Below are 15963 nucleotides of genomic sequence, written 5' to 3' on the forward strand. Positions count from 1 at the left end.
CATAAAGGGAATGGAGTGTGCTGTCCCCTTCCTGCTATCTGGAACATGGAATTGAGATTAAATGGCTGAAGTGCCAGAAATTATCTTGGACCCTGAAGTAACTTTTCGAATAGAAGACATACACAAAGGAACAAAACAAAAGAGCCTTACAACCTTGACAGTTCCTGAATATGAAAGGGAAAAAAAACTACTCCTTGTAAACCATCATTTCTCTATACCTAATTGTACCTAATACTGACTAATATACTGTTCAGCTTCATATCTCATGACATCTCTCCTTTGCTCTCCACATTTCAGCTATACTGGCCTTCTTCTAATACCTTTTACTAGTCTTACTCCCTTTTGCTATAAAGCTGTTATTAAACTGGAATAATCCTCAACCTCTCTCCCCTAGTTAATACCTGATTAACCTTTAGGTTCCAGATGAACTGTCAATTACTCACAGAAGCTTTTGCAGACCTCCTTGACAAAGTCCCGTTTTTACATGAGTAGTAAAGAACTGAACCTTGCCCAAAAAGAGGTCTAGCCTTTGCCCTTAACTCCTGGGAGGTGATTCTAAGCCCCTGAAAAGTCATGCCTGAGAAGAGTGTCTTTGTTTACCTGGGGCTTCGGGCCACACTGACAGTCTAACATTATGACATAGGGTGGAGGTTTTGGTTCAACATTATCAGCTCAATCTCCTATGCAGCTGGAGACTGAAGTCAACAACATGGGTGGCCAACCAGGTCTATGTGACTGAGGCCCAATAAAAGCTTTGGACCCCAAGAATATGTTGAGTTTCCCTGGATGGCAACACTCTGCTCTGAATGTTATCACACAGCACGGACAGGAAAGTTAGCACCATCTGTGACACCAATGAGAGAAGATAACTGGAAGCTCTACATACGGAATGTTCTTAGACTCTGCCCCCATATGTCTCTTCCTTTGGCTGATCTTAATCTGTATCCTTTCACTATAATAAACCATACCCATACGTATAACAGCTTTTGGTGAGGTCTGTGAGTCTTTCTAGAGAGTTACAGAAACTGAGGGTGGTTTTGTGGACCCCCAAACTCACAACTGCTGTCAGAAGTGAGGGTGGTCTTAGGGACCTCAAACTCTAGAATTGGTGTTCAAAATGAGAATAGCCTTGTAAACTATTCCAATTTCATAATATAGTTCTCATTTCACTTCACACAGCACTTATTACCACTGTAATTTTGCATTTAGCTAATTAATACCAATTTCCTCCACTAAATTCTAAGCACCCTTAAGGGCAGGGATCATGACAGTTTTTCATCTTCCAAGCACCTAAAGCAGTAGTACCTGGCACACTGTAAGTACTCAATCATTCTTTCCTAAAAGACTGAACAGACAAAGTCAGACAAATCCAGTATCATTGCAGCATGATCTTAAGTGAGTAAATTACACTTTAGCTTTCTCACAAGTGAAATGGTAATAAGACGACAATATTTTTCAGAATAACATTACCAAAATGTCATTCCAGGATCCTCATATACAACTTGAAATTACTAGGATATCATTTCTTTTCCTACTATTTTATTAATCAATGACTCATACACACATACACTTCCAATTATAGCATATAATCAGTATAAGATAGCCAGTGTTAATTCCCTAAGTTGATGAGATTCGATGTATAAATACGAAAACCATACATATAGTTTATCTGTATAAACTTATCACGAATAAATAAAATTTTAATTAAATGTTCTTAATTTCTGAAAATACACCTTAAGAACCCAGATACTCTGGATTGGAAATCACTACTACAAGCCCCTGAAGCCTAAAACCAAGGATTATATATTTATGTAATAGAAGGGTACGTCAAAAGTTCATGGAAAAATAGAACTGAGAGATAACACAAATCCTTCCATGAACTTTGTGAAGAACCTTATACATACTATAAGGCTCCTAGCACAGGCTTGCAGGAGGCATATGCTAAAAAGACTAACAGATATTACTGGGGAATTATTGATCTGTCAGTTTAATAAGAACTGTTAGCATAATACAATACAAAAAAATAATATTACTGAGAAATCACTAATCCAACATCTTAATAAAGACAGCTGTAATAATATAATACAAATAAAACATTAAATTACAGTAGGATACAAATATAAAACAGAACTAGAAAAACATCAAGGGTCTCCAAAAATTATAAATTCATACTCTAGAAGCACTCCTTTTTCTTTCCAGAGTACTTTCCTATACCTTAAAAATAGCTAGGCTGCTACAAATCATACTTAATTAGTACTTCAATGTTACTGAATTCCAGTGTTTTTTAACTGCAGTATTCTCAGAGATAAACAGTTGTCTGCATTTATTGGATACCTATGATGTGCCAGGGACTGTATATAAAAACAAAATCCCTGACTCCCAGGTTTACGTTTAGTGTGAAAGAAATATAATTAAACATACACACACAGGAAAAAAAATTTATAAGAGTATAAATTGTTTTCAGTGGTTATCTCTGGAGCAAGGATTATAAGGCATTTTTATTCTACATCATACATTCTATAATGCTTAAATTTTGTATAATGGGCATATATTCTTAAGTACATTGAAAATATATCACAAACTGTTTTAAAAGAAAAAATATCACCTGAACAACTTTTAAAACTATCAGTCCACTATTTTTTTCTATACCATCCAGATCTTAAAAATCACAAACTGTGGTTTTAAAATTATAATATTGTAACTACAATAATATATTACACAAAAATTACAATATATAAATAGATTATTTGTGTTAGAAAAATAATTAGAAACTCAAAATGTTGAACATTAAGAGATTAGTTAAATAAACTATAAGACATTTATACCAAAAATACTTTAAAAAGAGGTAGTGTTGTAACAAGGTTAAGAGTATAGGCTTCAGAGCCACAGTGCCTGGTTTTGCACCCCAGCTCTGCCATTGACTAGCTGTGTAATTTGGGCAAGATTTTTAACCTCTCTGGAACTCAGGTTCCACATCTGTAAAATGAGGAGGAAACTTTAAAACCCACAGTTGCCATGGGAATCAGTTACTACAAACAAATTAATAATTCTAAAAAATATATAAAAGTACTTAATAAGCTTTCAATAAATGTTAATTAATATTTTTTATGTCTACTCAAATGGAACAAAGTCAAATATTTATCATTAGGTAAAAAAGATATAAAATATTTTGAATAATCCAATTTTAATAAAAAATTATAAGAATACATTAGCATATGAACAGAAAATGTGGGAGGTAGTATGGCATGTAGAAACACACAGCTGGGTTTTAGACCTGGGTTTAAGTTCCGGATCTACCACATATTATCTGTGTGACCTCAGGCAAATAACTTAATTTCTCCAGGCCTTAATTTCTTCATCTGTGAAATGAGGATAACAACCTCATGGGCTTGTTACAAGGATTAAATAAACAATGTATTTAAAGCACAGTATCTGGCACACAACAAGAATGGTAAATGTTGGCTACCATTGGTATTATTATCACTATGGTTGCTATTAATAAGAAGAGACATGTCTGTTAACCATTATATACCTAGAACTTAAAACAATGCCTAGCATAAAGTAGGTGCTCAATAACTACCTGTTGATTAAATGAATGAGTCAAACTGTTAAAAGTGGTTAATATTACAAGGGCATTCACTTTCATCACTATATATTTCTGTAATGTAAGTTCTAGTATCAGAAAAAAAAAGTTTTTAACTACAATAAAACCATATTTTTCTTATAGTAAAGCAAGAAAGTTCTAATTTCTCTAAAAACATTCAATTCAAAAAAGTCAGTAGAAAATGGAAGAAGCAGTGAAATAAGAGAAAAAAGGACAACAATTTACTGAGAATAACAAAGGCTTGATGTAAAGGTTAGTAATAAGAATAAGCAGTTTTATTTTCCCACCTTTCTAAAAGTTAACTAAATTATTCTAACCAATTTTGGGGGTCTCAGAAATAAGAGCACTTTTCAAACAAATGCAATCATACTTAGCTTAGGTTTTAAACATTAATCAAACTAATCAATCTGGTTACCTAACTTTAATCATTCTGTTTTTCAGCTTTTCCAAACAACAGGCCATATATATGGAGGCCTAACAATGTGAGTTAAACTCCATTCTTCTATACACTATATACACTAGAAAAATAGTTCTCAAAGTGTGGTCCATGGATCTCTAGGATTCCTAAGACCCTATTCAAGGACTTCGTGAGCTCAAAATTGTTTCCGTCATAATTCTAAAACAGTTTTTGCCTTTCCCCTGCTTTCCCATTAGCACTGATGGCACAAAAGCAACAGTATGTAAAACTGCTGGTATTTTAGCATGACTCTAGGCAGTGACATTAAACTGTTTCACTGATACACATAGTTTAAAAAAAAGAAAAAGCCAGTTTTACTGAAGAATGTCTCTAATAAAGCAGTAAAAGTTATTTTTATTAAATTTCAATCTTGGTGTATATAAGTCTTTAACATTCTGTGGAATGAAACAGGAAGTACAAATGAAGAACTTCTGCTACATACTAAGATATGCTAGTTATCTTGAGGAAAGGCACTTGTGTGATTGAGTTGTGAACTAAATTGACAGCTTTTTTCTTGGAACATCATTATTACTTGAAAAAAAAAATGACAGACAAGGGTATTTGGCCAATATTTTCTTGAAAATGAGTGAAATGAGTCTCTGGCTACAAGGAAAACAACTGATGGTATTTGTTGCCATTCATAAAATTTGAACATTTAAGTGAAAATAAGAATTTTGTAAAATTTAGATCTGCCACTGTGTGCTTAAAAGTTTCGTGATACTTAACTTTTTTGATGATATAGATGTTTTTATTAACAAATGAACCTTGTTGCTATTGTCAAATCATATCAAATGTATCAACACTTGGAAGATGTGCATAAACTGGTAAGTTTTCCAAATGGCCAATAAACAATGTTACAAAATTATGCAGGATTAAAGGAACCACTTGAAGGGCAAAATAATCCAAAAGATTTTAACATAGCAAAGTACAAATTTCACATTGCATTAACCTTTAAGAAAGCAACACTTTTTGCAGTTTTGATATAGTATCAAAGAATATAACAATTACCTGAAAAAGATAATACTCCTTCCATACATGTGAGACTGGATTTTCTTCAAATATTTCAACCAAAAGCAAAACAAAACAAAAACACTGCAAAACACAGACTTAATGAAGAAGCAGAGGAGAATCCAGCCATGTGCTATATGAAGCCAGATATTTAGAGTTGTGAAAATGTGAAACAATGCATGCTTCTCACTAATTCTTTCATTTTGGTAAGTATGGTTATTTTCCATTAAAATATGTTATTTATGTTAACCTATGTTATGAGTTTACTGTTATTTTTAAATGGATACTTTTAAAAAATGTTTTAGTTCTAATGTCTAATACGGTAAATATTGATAGGTGATCCCATAAATAAAAGCTCTTTGGGGATCTTGATAATTTTTAAGAGTGTAAAGGGGTCCTGAAAGAAAAAAGTTTAAGGACAGCTACACTAGAGGCACATAGGTAGACTAAAGTCATAAACAAGGGTTGTTCTTGAGCTTTTTCAGAGACCCCAAGGACCATACCTGCTTGGCAAAAAATATCGTGTCAAGTCTGGAGTCCTGAACCACAGAGCCTGCTGGTTCTTCTCCTGGCTGCCACTTGAAAAGAAAAATTAACCCATGAACTGGCCTACAAAATAAAATACAAATTAGTAATGCCAAACCCTGCTTTTTTAATAATACATTGTTAATATATTACATTTTATACATTTTAGTCAGCTATTTAACAAATACAATGCAAATGAAGTAAATTAATGAGAATTTTTTTAGAAATTGCTATTGCCATTCATATGCACTAGAATGTTGCCTTAGATGAGGCTAGTAAAACTTAAAATTACATCAGTCAAAACAGAATTATAATGAAAGGTCTATTCTCATGTATGGACTATTCATTTCTACCTTGTATCATCTCACCTAAAAACAGAAAGTAAGGCTAGCCATTTAGCTCATTTGGTTAGAGCTCAGAGTCAACAAAAACATCAAGGTCAAGGGTTTGTATCCTTGTACTGACTAAACGAAAAAAAAAAAAAAACAACCAAAAAAGAGAAAATAACAACATTGCAAAACTAGAAGCTGTTAACCCTAGACTGAATTCCAAGATATATGAATAAAGTTCATGTAGGATGTATACAGATAAATGGCTGATATCATAAATATTATTAAATATAAGAAGTCACCTTCATATAATTATTGGATTCATGAAAAATCCTCAAACTACAGGATGAATGGATGCTGTTACCTCATACGTAATGAATTCATTCACTTTCCTAAAAAAATCGTTTGTTGCATATGGAATGTTTAATCACTAGTTTAGGATTCCCTCTAGTCTATCTTTCACAACTGCTTTCCACTCAACAAAAATCTTTCCTATCTTTTTTTTTTTTTTTGGGGGGGCGGCTGACCAGTACAGGGACCGATCTTTCCTATCTTTTTAAAGACAGTTCAAATGGTGCATCTTTAATTAACCTTCCCTAATCTCAGCCAGAACGGATCTCTTATTTCATCTAAAGTGATAGTTCTTTTTGTGGAGAAAGAAGGTGGGAAGAATCAAATTCTCCTTCTTACTATTAAAAACAGTAGCCACATCCTTAAGATCCCATTTTCCCATTTAAAAGCCTATTCTTTGTCTATATTCCAAGGCTATAAGAATTCTCCCACCAATGAAAACTCCTTTAGCCCTCCATTTGCAGATACAAGGTCAATGCTTGAAGACATGGAGATAAGGCGTAGGGAGTCTCAGAGAGGTGACTCTGGTCAGAAAGATGGGGGAAGGCAAAGGTTCTGCCTGCCATCTATGTTTGAAACTTAAACTGTAACATTCCAGAAGCTACGTGAAAATTTGTAGACAAGTTCTGAATTATAATTACTATACATTATCTATTAAATATGCTTTTGTAGACTGACCTATTATTCATGCTTTTTATGTTAAAATATGTTCCATGTTCTAACAGTATTGATCTATAAGTGAATTTTGTGAAAAATCAACCAACTGGTACTTTGTGGATATGGAAATACAGAGACTTTGATTTGAATCCCTTGCAAGTTGCATGAGCCTCAGGTTCTCAGTTATAAAATGTAAATAATAATATAAGATGTAATAATATATAAATATATAAATATATATAAATAAATATATATATAAATATATATATAAATATATATAAATAAATATATATATAAATAAATATATAAAAATAATATAAAATGTAAATAATAATAATACATATACAGGACTGGAAGAGATTTACAGGAGATAAAATATTCAACCTATGGTAATCCAAGTAAAATAGATAAACAGATCTGGGTATCCTTTAAAAGTTTGTTAAAGTATAGACATACTACTATTTTTAACACAACTACAATTATACTTACTTTAATTTTTCAAAATTTTCAGGCTCTAAACTCCATATTTCTTCTACTTGGGCTCCTCGGCAACCTGAAATAAGAAATTCTTTTCTTCAGAAAACAAAATAATTCATTTTTTCCTTCGTCATTAAATAAAATATTAACTAAAAGGAATGCACAATTGGGGGCAATAAGACATAACAAATTGAAATGGTAAAACTAATAAATCTCATAGCCAAAATCCTCTTACTCCCTTTAATTTCCCAATTATTTACAATGGGAGCATATTACTTTGATAATTTTAAAAACTTTCAAGAATTTATTTTCATTGAATCAGCACACTATGACTGTTTCTCTGTTTCTCTCAATCTCTTACTTCTCTTCATCCACTCTTTTCACACAACTGTTAAGTTTCCCTAGCTCTGTTCTTAGCTCTCTTTTTTTCTTATTGTACACTTTTTATTTTTCTGGAAAAGTAAATAACTAACACATAGCATGACTTTCAAATCACATCTTTAATTCTGATCCTTCTGCTAAATTCCACTTGTATATTTTCAATTACCTCAGAGTCACCTCCCCTTCTCTCTTCCCCAAACATGCTCTTCTTCTAGGACAATGGTCTCAACTAGGGCAACTTTGACCCCCATGGAACATATGTCAATGCCTACAGACATTGTTTTTATTGTCATTATTGTCACTGCGGTGAGGATGGTTTGCTACTAGTATCTAGTGGGTAGAGGCCAGGGATGCTGATAAACATCCTACATTGTAAAGGATAACCCCTGACAACAAAGAATTCTCTGGCCCAAAAAGAGATACAATTAATATACTGCCTGGCACACTCTATGAGTCCACTAAATGTTAGCTAGCATTATTATCACAATACAAAAAGCAACCATATTTACCAGTGTCTTCTATGTAACGTACTTTAAATGCATTTTCTCTAATCCCTGTGTAGTGGATTGAATATTGTCCTCCCAAATCTCCCTGAAACTGGAATTGTGTCCACCAAGTTTTATGTATTAGAAACTTAGCCCCTACTGTGACTGTTAAGAGGGTGGGAAATCCTATTATGGTAATTAAAAGGTGGGGCCTTGAAGAGGTAATTGGATTGTAGGACCATGTAGTAGTGAAAGGATTAAAAATGGTAGCCAGGGGAGTGGTTCTGAGGGATTTAAAAGAAGAGGAAAGTCTGTCATTCTCTCTCTCTCTCTCTGCTCTCTCTACTTCCACCATCTTGCAATATGAGACCACTGGGTCACTGTCGCCACCACCAGATGGACTCTGCACTTCCCAGCCACAGAAACTATAAGCAATAAATGTCGTTTTTCTTTATAAAATACCCAGTTCCATGTATTTTGTTATAAGCAACAAAAACTGACTAATACACCCTGCAAGGCAAGAATTTACTGGAAGAGGCTTTGAGATATTAAGTGGCTTGCCTAAATTCACTACAGCTAGTATGTGCCAGAAAACTAATTAAAACCAACATCTTTTTCCAAAGTCTGAGCACTTTCTAATATTTCAGATTATTTTCAAGTGAGAGCTAGAGAAGGCTTTAGACTACCCACAAAAACCAATCGTTAAAAAAAAAAAAAAAGTTGGGTCAACCAACAATGTGACCTTGGGCATTCATACCATTCTTAGCCTCAGTTTGCACTGATATATAAATATCTGTTTAAGTGCTCACTCTGGTATTAAAGATACATGTGCATGGAGAATTTCTACAAAGTAGCAGAAGAACTGGAAAAAACCTGATGTCTAGCAATAGACTGAGACTGACAGACATTCACATATATCAAGTTGGAAAAAAAACCTCATAAATGTGAACCTATGTTTGTATGAGTGTCAAGAACGGCACGGAAGAACATTAATTCAATTGCTAACACTGGTTACTGCTACTGGAAATCAACTGTAAAAAAAAAAGGCCAAACATTAAAACATTCTATATGTCATACCACATATAAAAAAGAAAAAAATTCACTGAATAAAAGTACCCCAACATCTTCTAAAAGGTAGAATTTCAAATAATGACACTGTTTAAATAATATCGTGTTACGCACGTACATATCTCTTTATGAAAAGAAATCACAGTATTCAAATGTTAGCATCTATCTCCTTATATACATTCAATATCTAATACAGCATGGTATAATGGAAAGAAAAATAAGCAATGACTCAAGAGACCTGGGTTCTAATTCTAGCACTGCCTTAAAGTTCTTAACCTTCAGTAAGAACACAATTTCTTTCAGCTTCATTTTCCTCATGCATCTACAAAACAAGGGTATTACCTGCTTCATTCAATCCACAAAATTCTTGTGAGGTATACAAGGTTATCAAAACCTAAACACAAAGAATCACTAATCAGACTCTCCTAACATACTAAATAAAAAGTGGGGGGGGGGGGAGATTTTAAAAAGTTAATGAAATACTGGTATTTACCAAATACCTTTTGTGTGCCAAGCATGACACCAGGCCCTGGCAAGGACAGAAACCAATTAACTATTGTCACAATACTTAAAAACCTTACAATCTAGTAGGAGACAAGCACATACCACTCAAGGATAGTGCAACATGCATAAATTACACATCAAGGGTTCATGTTATAGAAGTTCAGAGGGAGGAGAGATCATTACTATCTGTGCTGATGAGAAAAACTTTCATGGATAATTGAACTGGATCTTACATGGCATGATCATATGATTTGTCATCCAAACCAGAACACTGTTCCAAAAGGAAAGGGGATTAATGTGTTAATCAATAAATCAACATTTCGTAATTTCATTTGTGTTATGATAATGGTGGGTCTATAAAATAGCTCTTCAGAAACTAATGTCAAAAATAATTTTGTTAAAAATATACCTGGAGCCTTCCTCCCCAAGAAAAATACTCTGGTGGGATTCTCCCAAACTGTTGCCAGTGCCTTAAATTTAATCTATTGCTAGGTATGTAACTTCCAACAGATGGTTTTGACAACAATTTGATTGCCATTCTTCTAACCTTATTGACATGCTTATCAGAAGCAGCAGGATGACCCCAGCTTATGCATTGCCCACAAAGCACCCCCAGATGTCTTCTCCAATGCCATTCTCAGAATTCCATGGTACAAATAAATGCCTTTTGGCTGGTCATATGACTAAATAGGATAAACTGGATTGACAGCCCTCAAAGCAGTCTCTCCAAAAAACAAGGACTAGACCCAATTATCTGAACTGCACTGGGAGCCCTAAATTGGAGGCACTATTAACTTGTACCCCTTAACTGAGTAGGTCCATTTGGGGGGCCCAACAACTATAAGCAACACTTGCTTCCAGAGGCACTACAAACACTCCCAACACTATACTTCTACTTCTTGTATGAAAGCCAACCATTAACATGCCTCTCTCCTTAAAACAATGCACCTTAAGAGTAGTCATAATAGACCTTCATGTTAAGGAAATACCACCCTGGACCCAAAAGTCATTCAGATGTGCCTCAACTCATGGGTCAGAGTTGTTATAGATAACGGAATTACTCTAGACTTTCTCCTTGCAATGTGAAGTTTACAAAAATCACTAACACACCCTGCTGTACCTGGGTTAAAGCCTTGAGCCAAGAAGAAAGGTCAATACAAAAACTTAAGGAGAAAGCCACCTGGCTTTCTAATGTAAACACTATGAGATAAATTTAAAAGATTTGGTACCAACCCTGTCAGGTCAGATTAATCAGAGTGGCTAAGAATATGGCACATTTTATACAGAACGGAAGGGTGGATATTGTTGGGAGACAATTCTCAATGGGTTTATCCTGTTTCTGTATGTTTTTTGAGAGGAATTACCAGCTTTGCTCTGGACTATCTTTTCAAGGATGTTCATATAGTAAACAGATTTGGAAGATAACAGAATCTTTCTCTGGGGTAGAGGGAAGATTTATTTGCTGTCCAAGGTAATAAAGATAATATCTCCCTAGAGGCAAAGGCTGAGTGGATTTGCTATCAGCCCCTTTATAAAATCAGGAGTTCCCAGGCCAGCCCGTGGCTCACTCGGTAGAGTGCGGTGCTGATAACACCAAGGCCACGGGTTCGGATCCTATATAGGGATGGCCGGTTTGCTCACTGGCTGAGCATGGTGCTGACAACACCAAGCCAAGGGTTGAGATCCCCTTACCAGTCATCTTTTAAAAATAAAAAAATAAAAAAATAATAATAATAAAATCAGGAGTTCCCTAAGCTCAGAGTTCCTCAACTGTACCATAGACTGACGGTGTGTGCAGGATCTGCCTGGGTCCACCTCTATCCCCATGGGCTTGGAGGAGAAGGAACCAATGCAAACATGAATGCCCTGCTGCCAACTGTGCAATGAGTAATACAAACCTTTATCACTGAACCAGAAATTGTCTGCTAGCATCTAAGAAACTGGCAAGCCATGTTATAACATCAACGTCAAGAGTTCGGATCCCTGTATCAGCCAGCAGCCAAAAAGAAAGAAACTGGCAAGCCAACTTGTTAGCTGGCAAGCAGAGTACAATCTAACACTTCATAATTCTTTACAGATGTTGGATTTTGTCAAATGTCTTCTGCACCTATTTACATAATCATGTAATTTTTCTTTCTTAAATTATTTATATGGTACATTACGTTAATTTTCGAATGTTAAGCTAATCCTGAACTCTTGGGATAAACCTCAGTCACACTGTATTGTCTTTTTAATGTACAAGGGTACTTCAGAATGTTTGTAGAAAAATAAAATTAAAATATGAATTTTCCATGAACTTTTTGAAGACCCCTTGTATTACTGGATTCAGTTAAAATTTTGTAACATTATGTTGATGATGACACAGGTCTGTAGTTTTCTTGTAATGTCTTTGTCTGGTTAGTATGAGGGTAGTGCTGGCCCTCACAGAATGAGTTGGGAAGTATTCCTCTCCACATGTTTGGAAGAGTTTGTGTAGAACTGGTATTATTTATTCCTCAAATATATGATAGGACTTACCAGCAAAGCCATCTTGACTAGTTTGTTTGTGAAAAGATTTTAAACTATGATTGCAATTTCTTTAATAAATTTTAGGCTACACTGGTTATCTATTTCTTCTCAAGTGAGCTTTGGTAATTTGCGTCCTTAAAGAAATCTATACATTTCATCTAAGTTGCCAAATTTACCAGTCTAAAGTTATTCATAATATTCCATTATTATCCTTTTAATATCTGTAGAATCTGTAGTGGTGTCACTTTCTCATTCCAATATTGCTAATTTATGTCTCCTCTCTTTTTTTCTGATTAGTCTGGCTAAAGGTTTATCAAACTGATCTTCTCAAAGAAACAGCTTTTGGTTTCACTAACTTTCTTCCTTGCTTTTCTCTTCTGTTTCACTAATTTCAACTCTGATCTTTACTGTTTCCTTTCATCTGCTTACTTTAGGTTTAATGTGCGCTTCATTTTCTTGTTTAAAATAAAAGTTGGGGTCACCGGTTCATTGTAGGAAAAGTAAATCCAGTCCCTATTACTCCACCTTGACTAGAAGAAGTTTACAGCTTCTATTTCTATTAGTAGACTTAAACAGATCATTTTGGTGCATGTATGTATTATGTAGGCACCATACCAATTAAAAGTATAATTCTGATCCATCAGTTTCCTAATTTAATAAAAACTTTATTTTACTATGATATTATAGTCCACCAAAATTTGTATTCATATATTCACTGAATCCATAATTTCCCCTCCAACGATGGAACTTTAAAATAAACTTACAATAGCATCTACAATACAAATATCTCACTTTTGAACAAATCAGCTTCCAAAAGCTTTTTTAAATCCATGAATTTTGATTAAAAAAAATTGAAATGATGGAAATAACTGGAATAAACAGATTTTCTCTTTGAAGCATCTGCTGATGATATAAAACCACCATCATTTAACGTTTTGCAAAGTTCTGCTAACGAAGGCAATACGTTAACAGCTATTGTTTTATTTTTCATATGGCAGATGCAGAAAGTACATTTATATATCACCTTCTGATGCATGACTTTAATATTTAAATCATTTTCAATTCCAAGTTTTCAGCACATATGAAATAGAAGCAATAGCTATTAATGCACTGAATTAATTTTAAAATAAACTTACCTAGTACAATATTTCTGAAAGTTAACTTTAGCATGTTGTAATAGTTAAGGTTTTGAAGGTAACACTAATAGCTAAAACTGCAGACATCTCAAACTCAGTGTATGTCCAAAACGGAACCCATTTTCTCGACCATCAAGCCTGCTCTTCTCTCTTATGAGTAATTTTATGAGGGTGCGTCAACAAATTCACGAAAAAATAGAATTAAAAGATAATACAAATCTTTCCATGAACTTTCTAAAGACCCCACGTACTTCATCAGCCATCCAAACTAAAAACCATGAAGTCATTTTTGCCTCTTTTCCCTGCATCCAATCAGTCAGCAGTCCTGTTGATTGTTTTTTTCTTTTATATAAGAGAAATATACTCCCATTTAACCTCTACTGTGAAGTTGGCAGCCCTGAGAACTCCTTTGTTAATGTAGCATGTTACATATGTACTCCTGCTCCCAAGGGAATGAGGAGCAGATATTTCCACATGCAACTGTTGATTTAAACACAGCAAAATTGGGCTGGCCAGTTAGCTCAGTTGGTTAGAGCACAGCCTTATAACCCCAAGGTCATGCGTTTGGTTCCCCATACCGGCCAGCCGCCACCCTCCCAATAAATAAGTAAATAAATACAGCAAAATTACTGAATCTACCTCCTTTTCTCTAACACACTACTTTATGTCAACCCAATCACCTCAGACTCCAACTATCTTAAGAGATTTCTAGCTTTTGTCACTTCATTCCAACCCATCCTGCACACTACAGGCATAGTAAACATTAATTATAAAAATAATGTCATTTCAGCATTCAAATATCTTTGACAGTTAAGCCCCCAATGACTACGGGGCAATCCAAACTATACAACATGGCATACAAGCTGGCCTCATTTTATCTTTTCAGCTTCAGATCCGGCTACTGCTCCAGCCCATTACATTATGTTTTAGTCACTTTGCTAGCTGTTCCCGAGGCATGAACTTTATCATCACTTGTTTAAGCTTTTCCTCCTCCTGTGCTCTTCTGCGACCTGTGTTCCTGTAACGTTTTGTACACACGCTAGAGTAGCAATTAACACACCGTGTTACGGTTTGACTGTCAGTTCTTCAGAACAGCAGTCGTGTTTTATTAACATTTGAAAATTCCCAATCCTTACCAGTGTGTCTGAGATATTGTAGGTGAACAAGACATGCTTTATAAATTATATTCCAAAAATTCATTTATGTACAACAGACAATATCTACATCAACGTTTAACTGTTATCCCGAGTACAAGTTTTAACACAATAGCTATAATGAATAATACTTGAGGAAATGTAACAAATAAACTTACTGCCCCAAACGGAAGCTGGAAACAAGAGGAATAGGGAGTTACAAAAAGTCAAAAGTGTTGATTATTTAGGATGGAAGGCAATAAATATAGGCAAGACAAATGATGATGAAAGCATGTGGCCTCTAGTCTAGCTCAAGAAAAACTCACTTCACCGGAAGCCAGAAATGAGCAGAGAGCAGAAGAACCAATGAAGTGGCCTGTCAGCACCACGCAGTCAGAGTGTGTGGACGTCCCAAAGAGCTACTCACACATTCAAGATGTTCTGCTTTGAGTAACTAGAATCTCAAGTTTGTGGGTGGCTTGGGCCGCAGACACCCCACCCTGGAGAAGGCCCACCCTAAACTGGCTTCCCCTGCAGGACTGACGGCCCGAGCGATGCACCTGACCACAGCGACCCGGAATAGGGAGAGCTCAGCAGGGAAGGGACGGCGGAAAGGAAGAACATATGTGCGCATAGGGTTCGGGGAGGGAAGGCCTTCAAGTCAAAGTGCTTGAGTTCCGAGTCTTGAGGAGACCCCGATGCACAAGACAGACACGATCCTTGCCCTCCTGGCGTGGCTCTAAAAATTACAGTGGAAACGCGACTACCCGGGGCTGAGGAGGGGGCGGAAGCCCTACATCTCCCCCACTCCGACTCCAGGTTCCTGAAGTCACCTCTCCTCAGACGCGGGGCGGAGGTGGCCGCGGGGAACCACTCCGTGCCCAGCTTGGGCCTCCTCCCGTGACCCCCGGCCCAGGACGGTCCCCTTGGTTCTCACCGAATCCTTTAATGAGCTCGGTGAAGACCCCGGGGTCACTTTCCATGAGGCACCACTCCCCGGCATTGACCGTCATGGCCCTGGCCACACACCGCCCCGCTCCACCTCACGCTCTAGGCAGCCCCCTGCACCAGCTGCCGCCGGCCACAGAGCTCGGCAAACCCGCCGCTGAACTCGTCAACCCCACGTCACCCCGCCTACTTCCCGACAGCCTCCGGGCGCCGTAACCTGAAGCGACGGAGCGCGGGAGGACGCTCTAGCCACCCAGGAGACAGAGAAACTCTTCCTAGGCCTTGCAGGACCCGTAGCGGGTTGTTCGGAAGGGGCCGGGACCTGAGGAGAAAGGGCGGGGATTCAGAGCGCCGAAGGAGGTAACATCCGGGATCCTCGCCACTCTACAGCG

The 15963-nt window shown here is 36.2% G+C and overlaps 1 protein-coding gene and 1 non-coding gene across 3 annotated transcripts in view; both read right to left on the reverse strand.

Moving 5' to 3' along the window:
* The window catches only part of UCHL5 (ubiquitin C-terminal hydrolase L5), a 40636-nt gene extending 24896 nt beyond the window's left edge, over positions 1 to 15740 (reverse strand). For both annotated transcript variants that reach the window (XM_063104358.1, XM_063104357.1), the window contains exons 1-3: positions 15561 to 15740; positions 7421 to 7484; positions 5573 to 5678 (exon numbers count right to left, since the gene is read on the reverse strand). In XM_063104358.1, the coding sequence (XP_062960428.1) occupies positions 5573 to 5678; positions 7421 to 7484; positions 15561 to 15636 (246 nt within the window). In that variant the 5' untranslated portion in view covers positions 15637 to 15740. The remainder of the gene's footprint in view (positions 1 to 5572; positions 5679 to 7420; positions 7485 to 15560) is intronic.
* LOC134385429 (small nucleolar RNA U109) lies at positions 13836 to 13970 on the reverse strand. Its single transcript, XR_010024396.1, has one exon. It is a non-coding gene; the product is annotated as a small nucleolar RNA U109 (small nucleolar RNA).
* Positions 15741 to 15963: the final 223 nt, after the last annotated feature.

Source organism: Cynocephalus volans, chromosome 8 (assembly GCF_027409185.1).
Source record: "Cynocephalus volans isolate mCynVol1 chromosome 8, mCynVol1.pri, whole genome shotgun sequence".
Taxonomy (NCBI): Eukaryota; Metazoa; Chordata; class Mammalia; order Dermoptera; family Cynocephalidae; genus Cynocephalus; species Cynocephalus volans.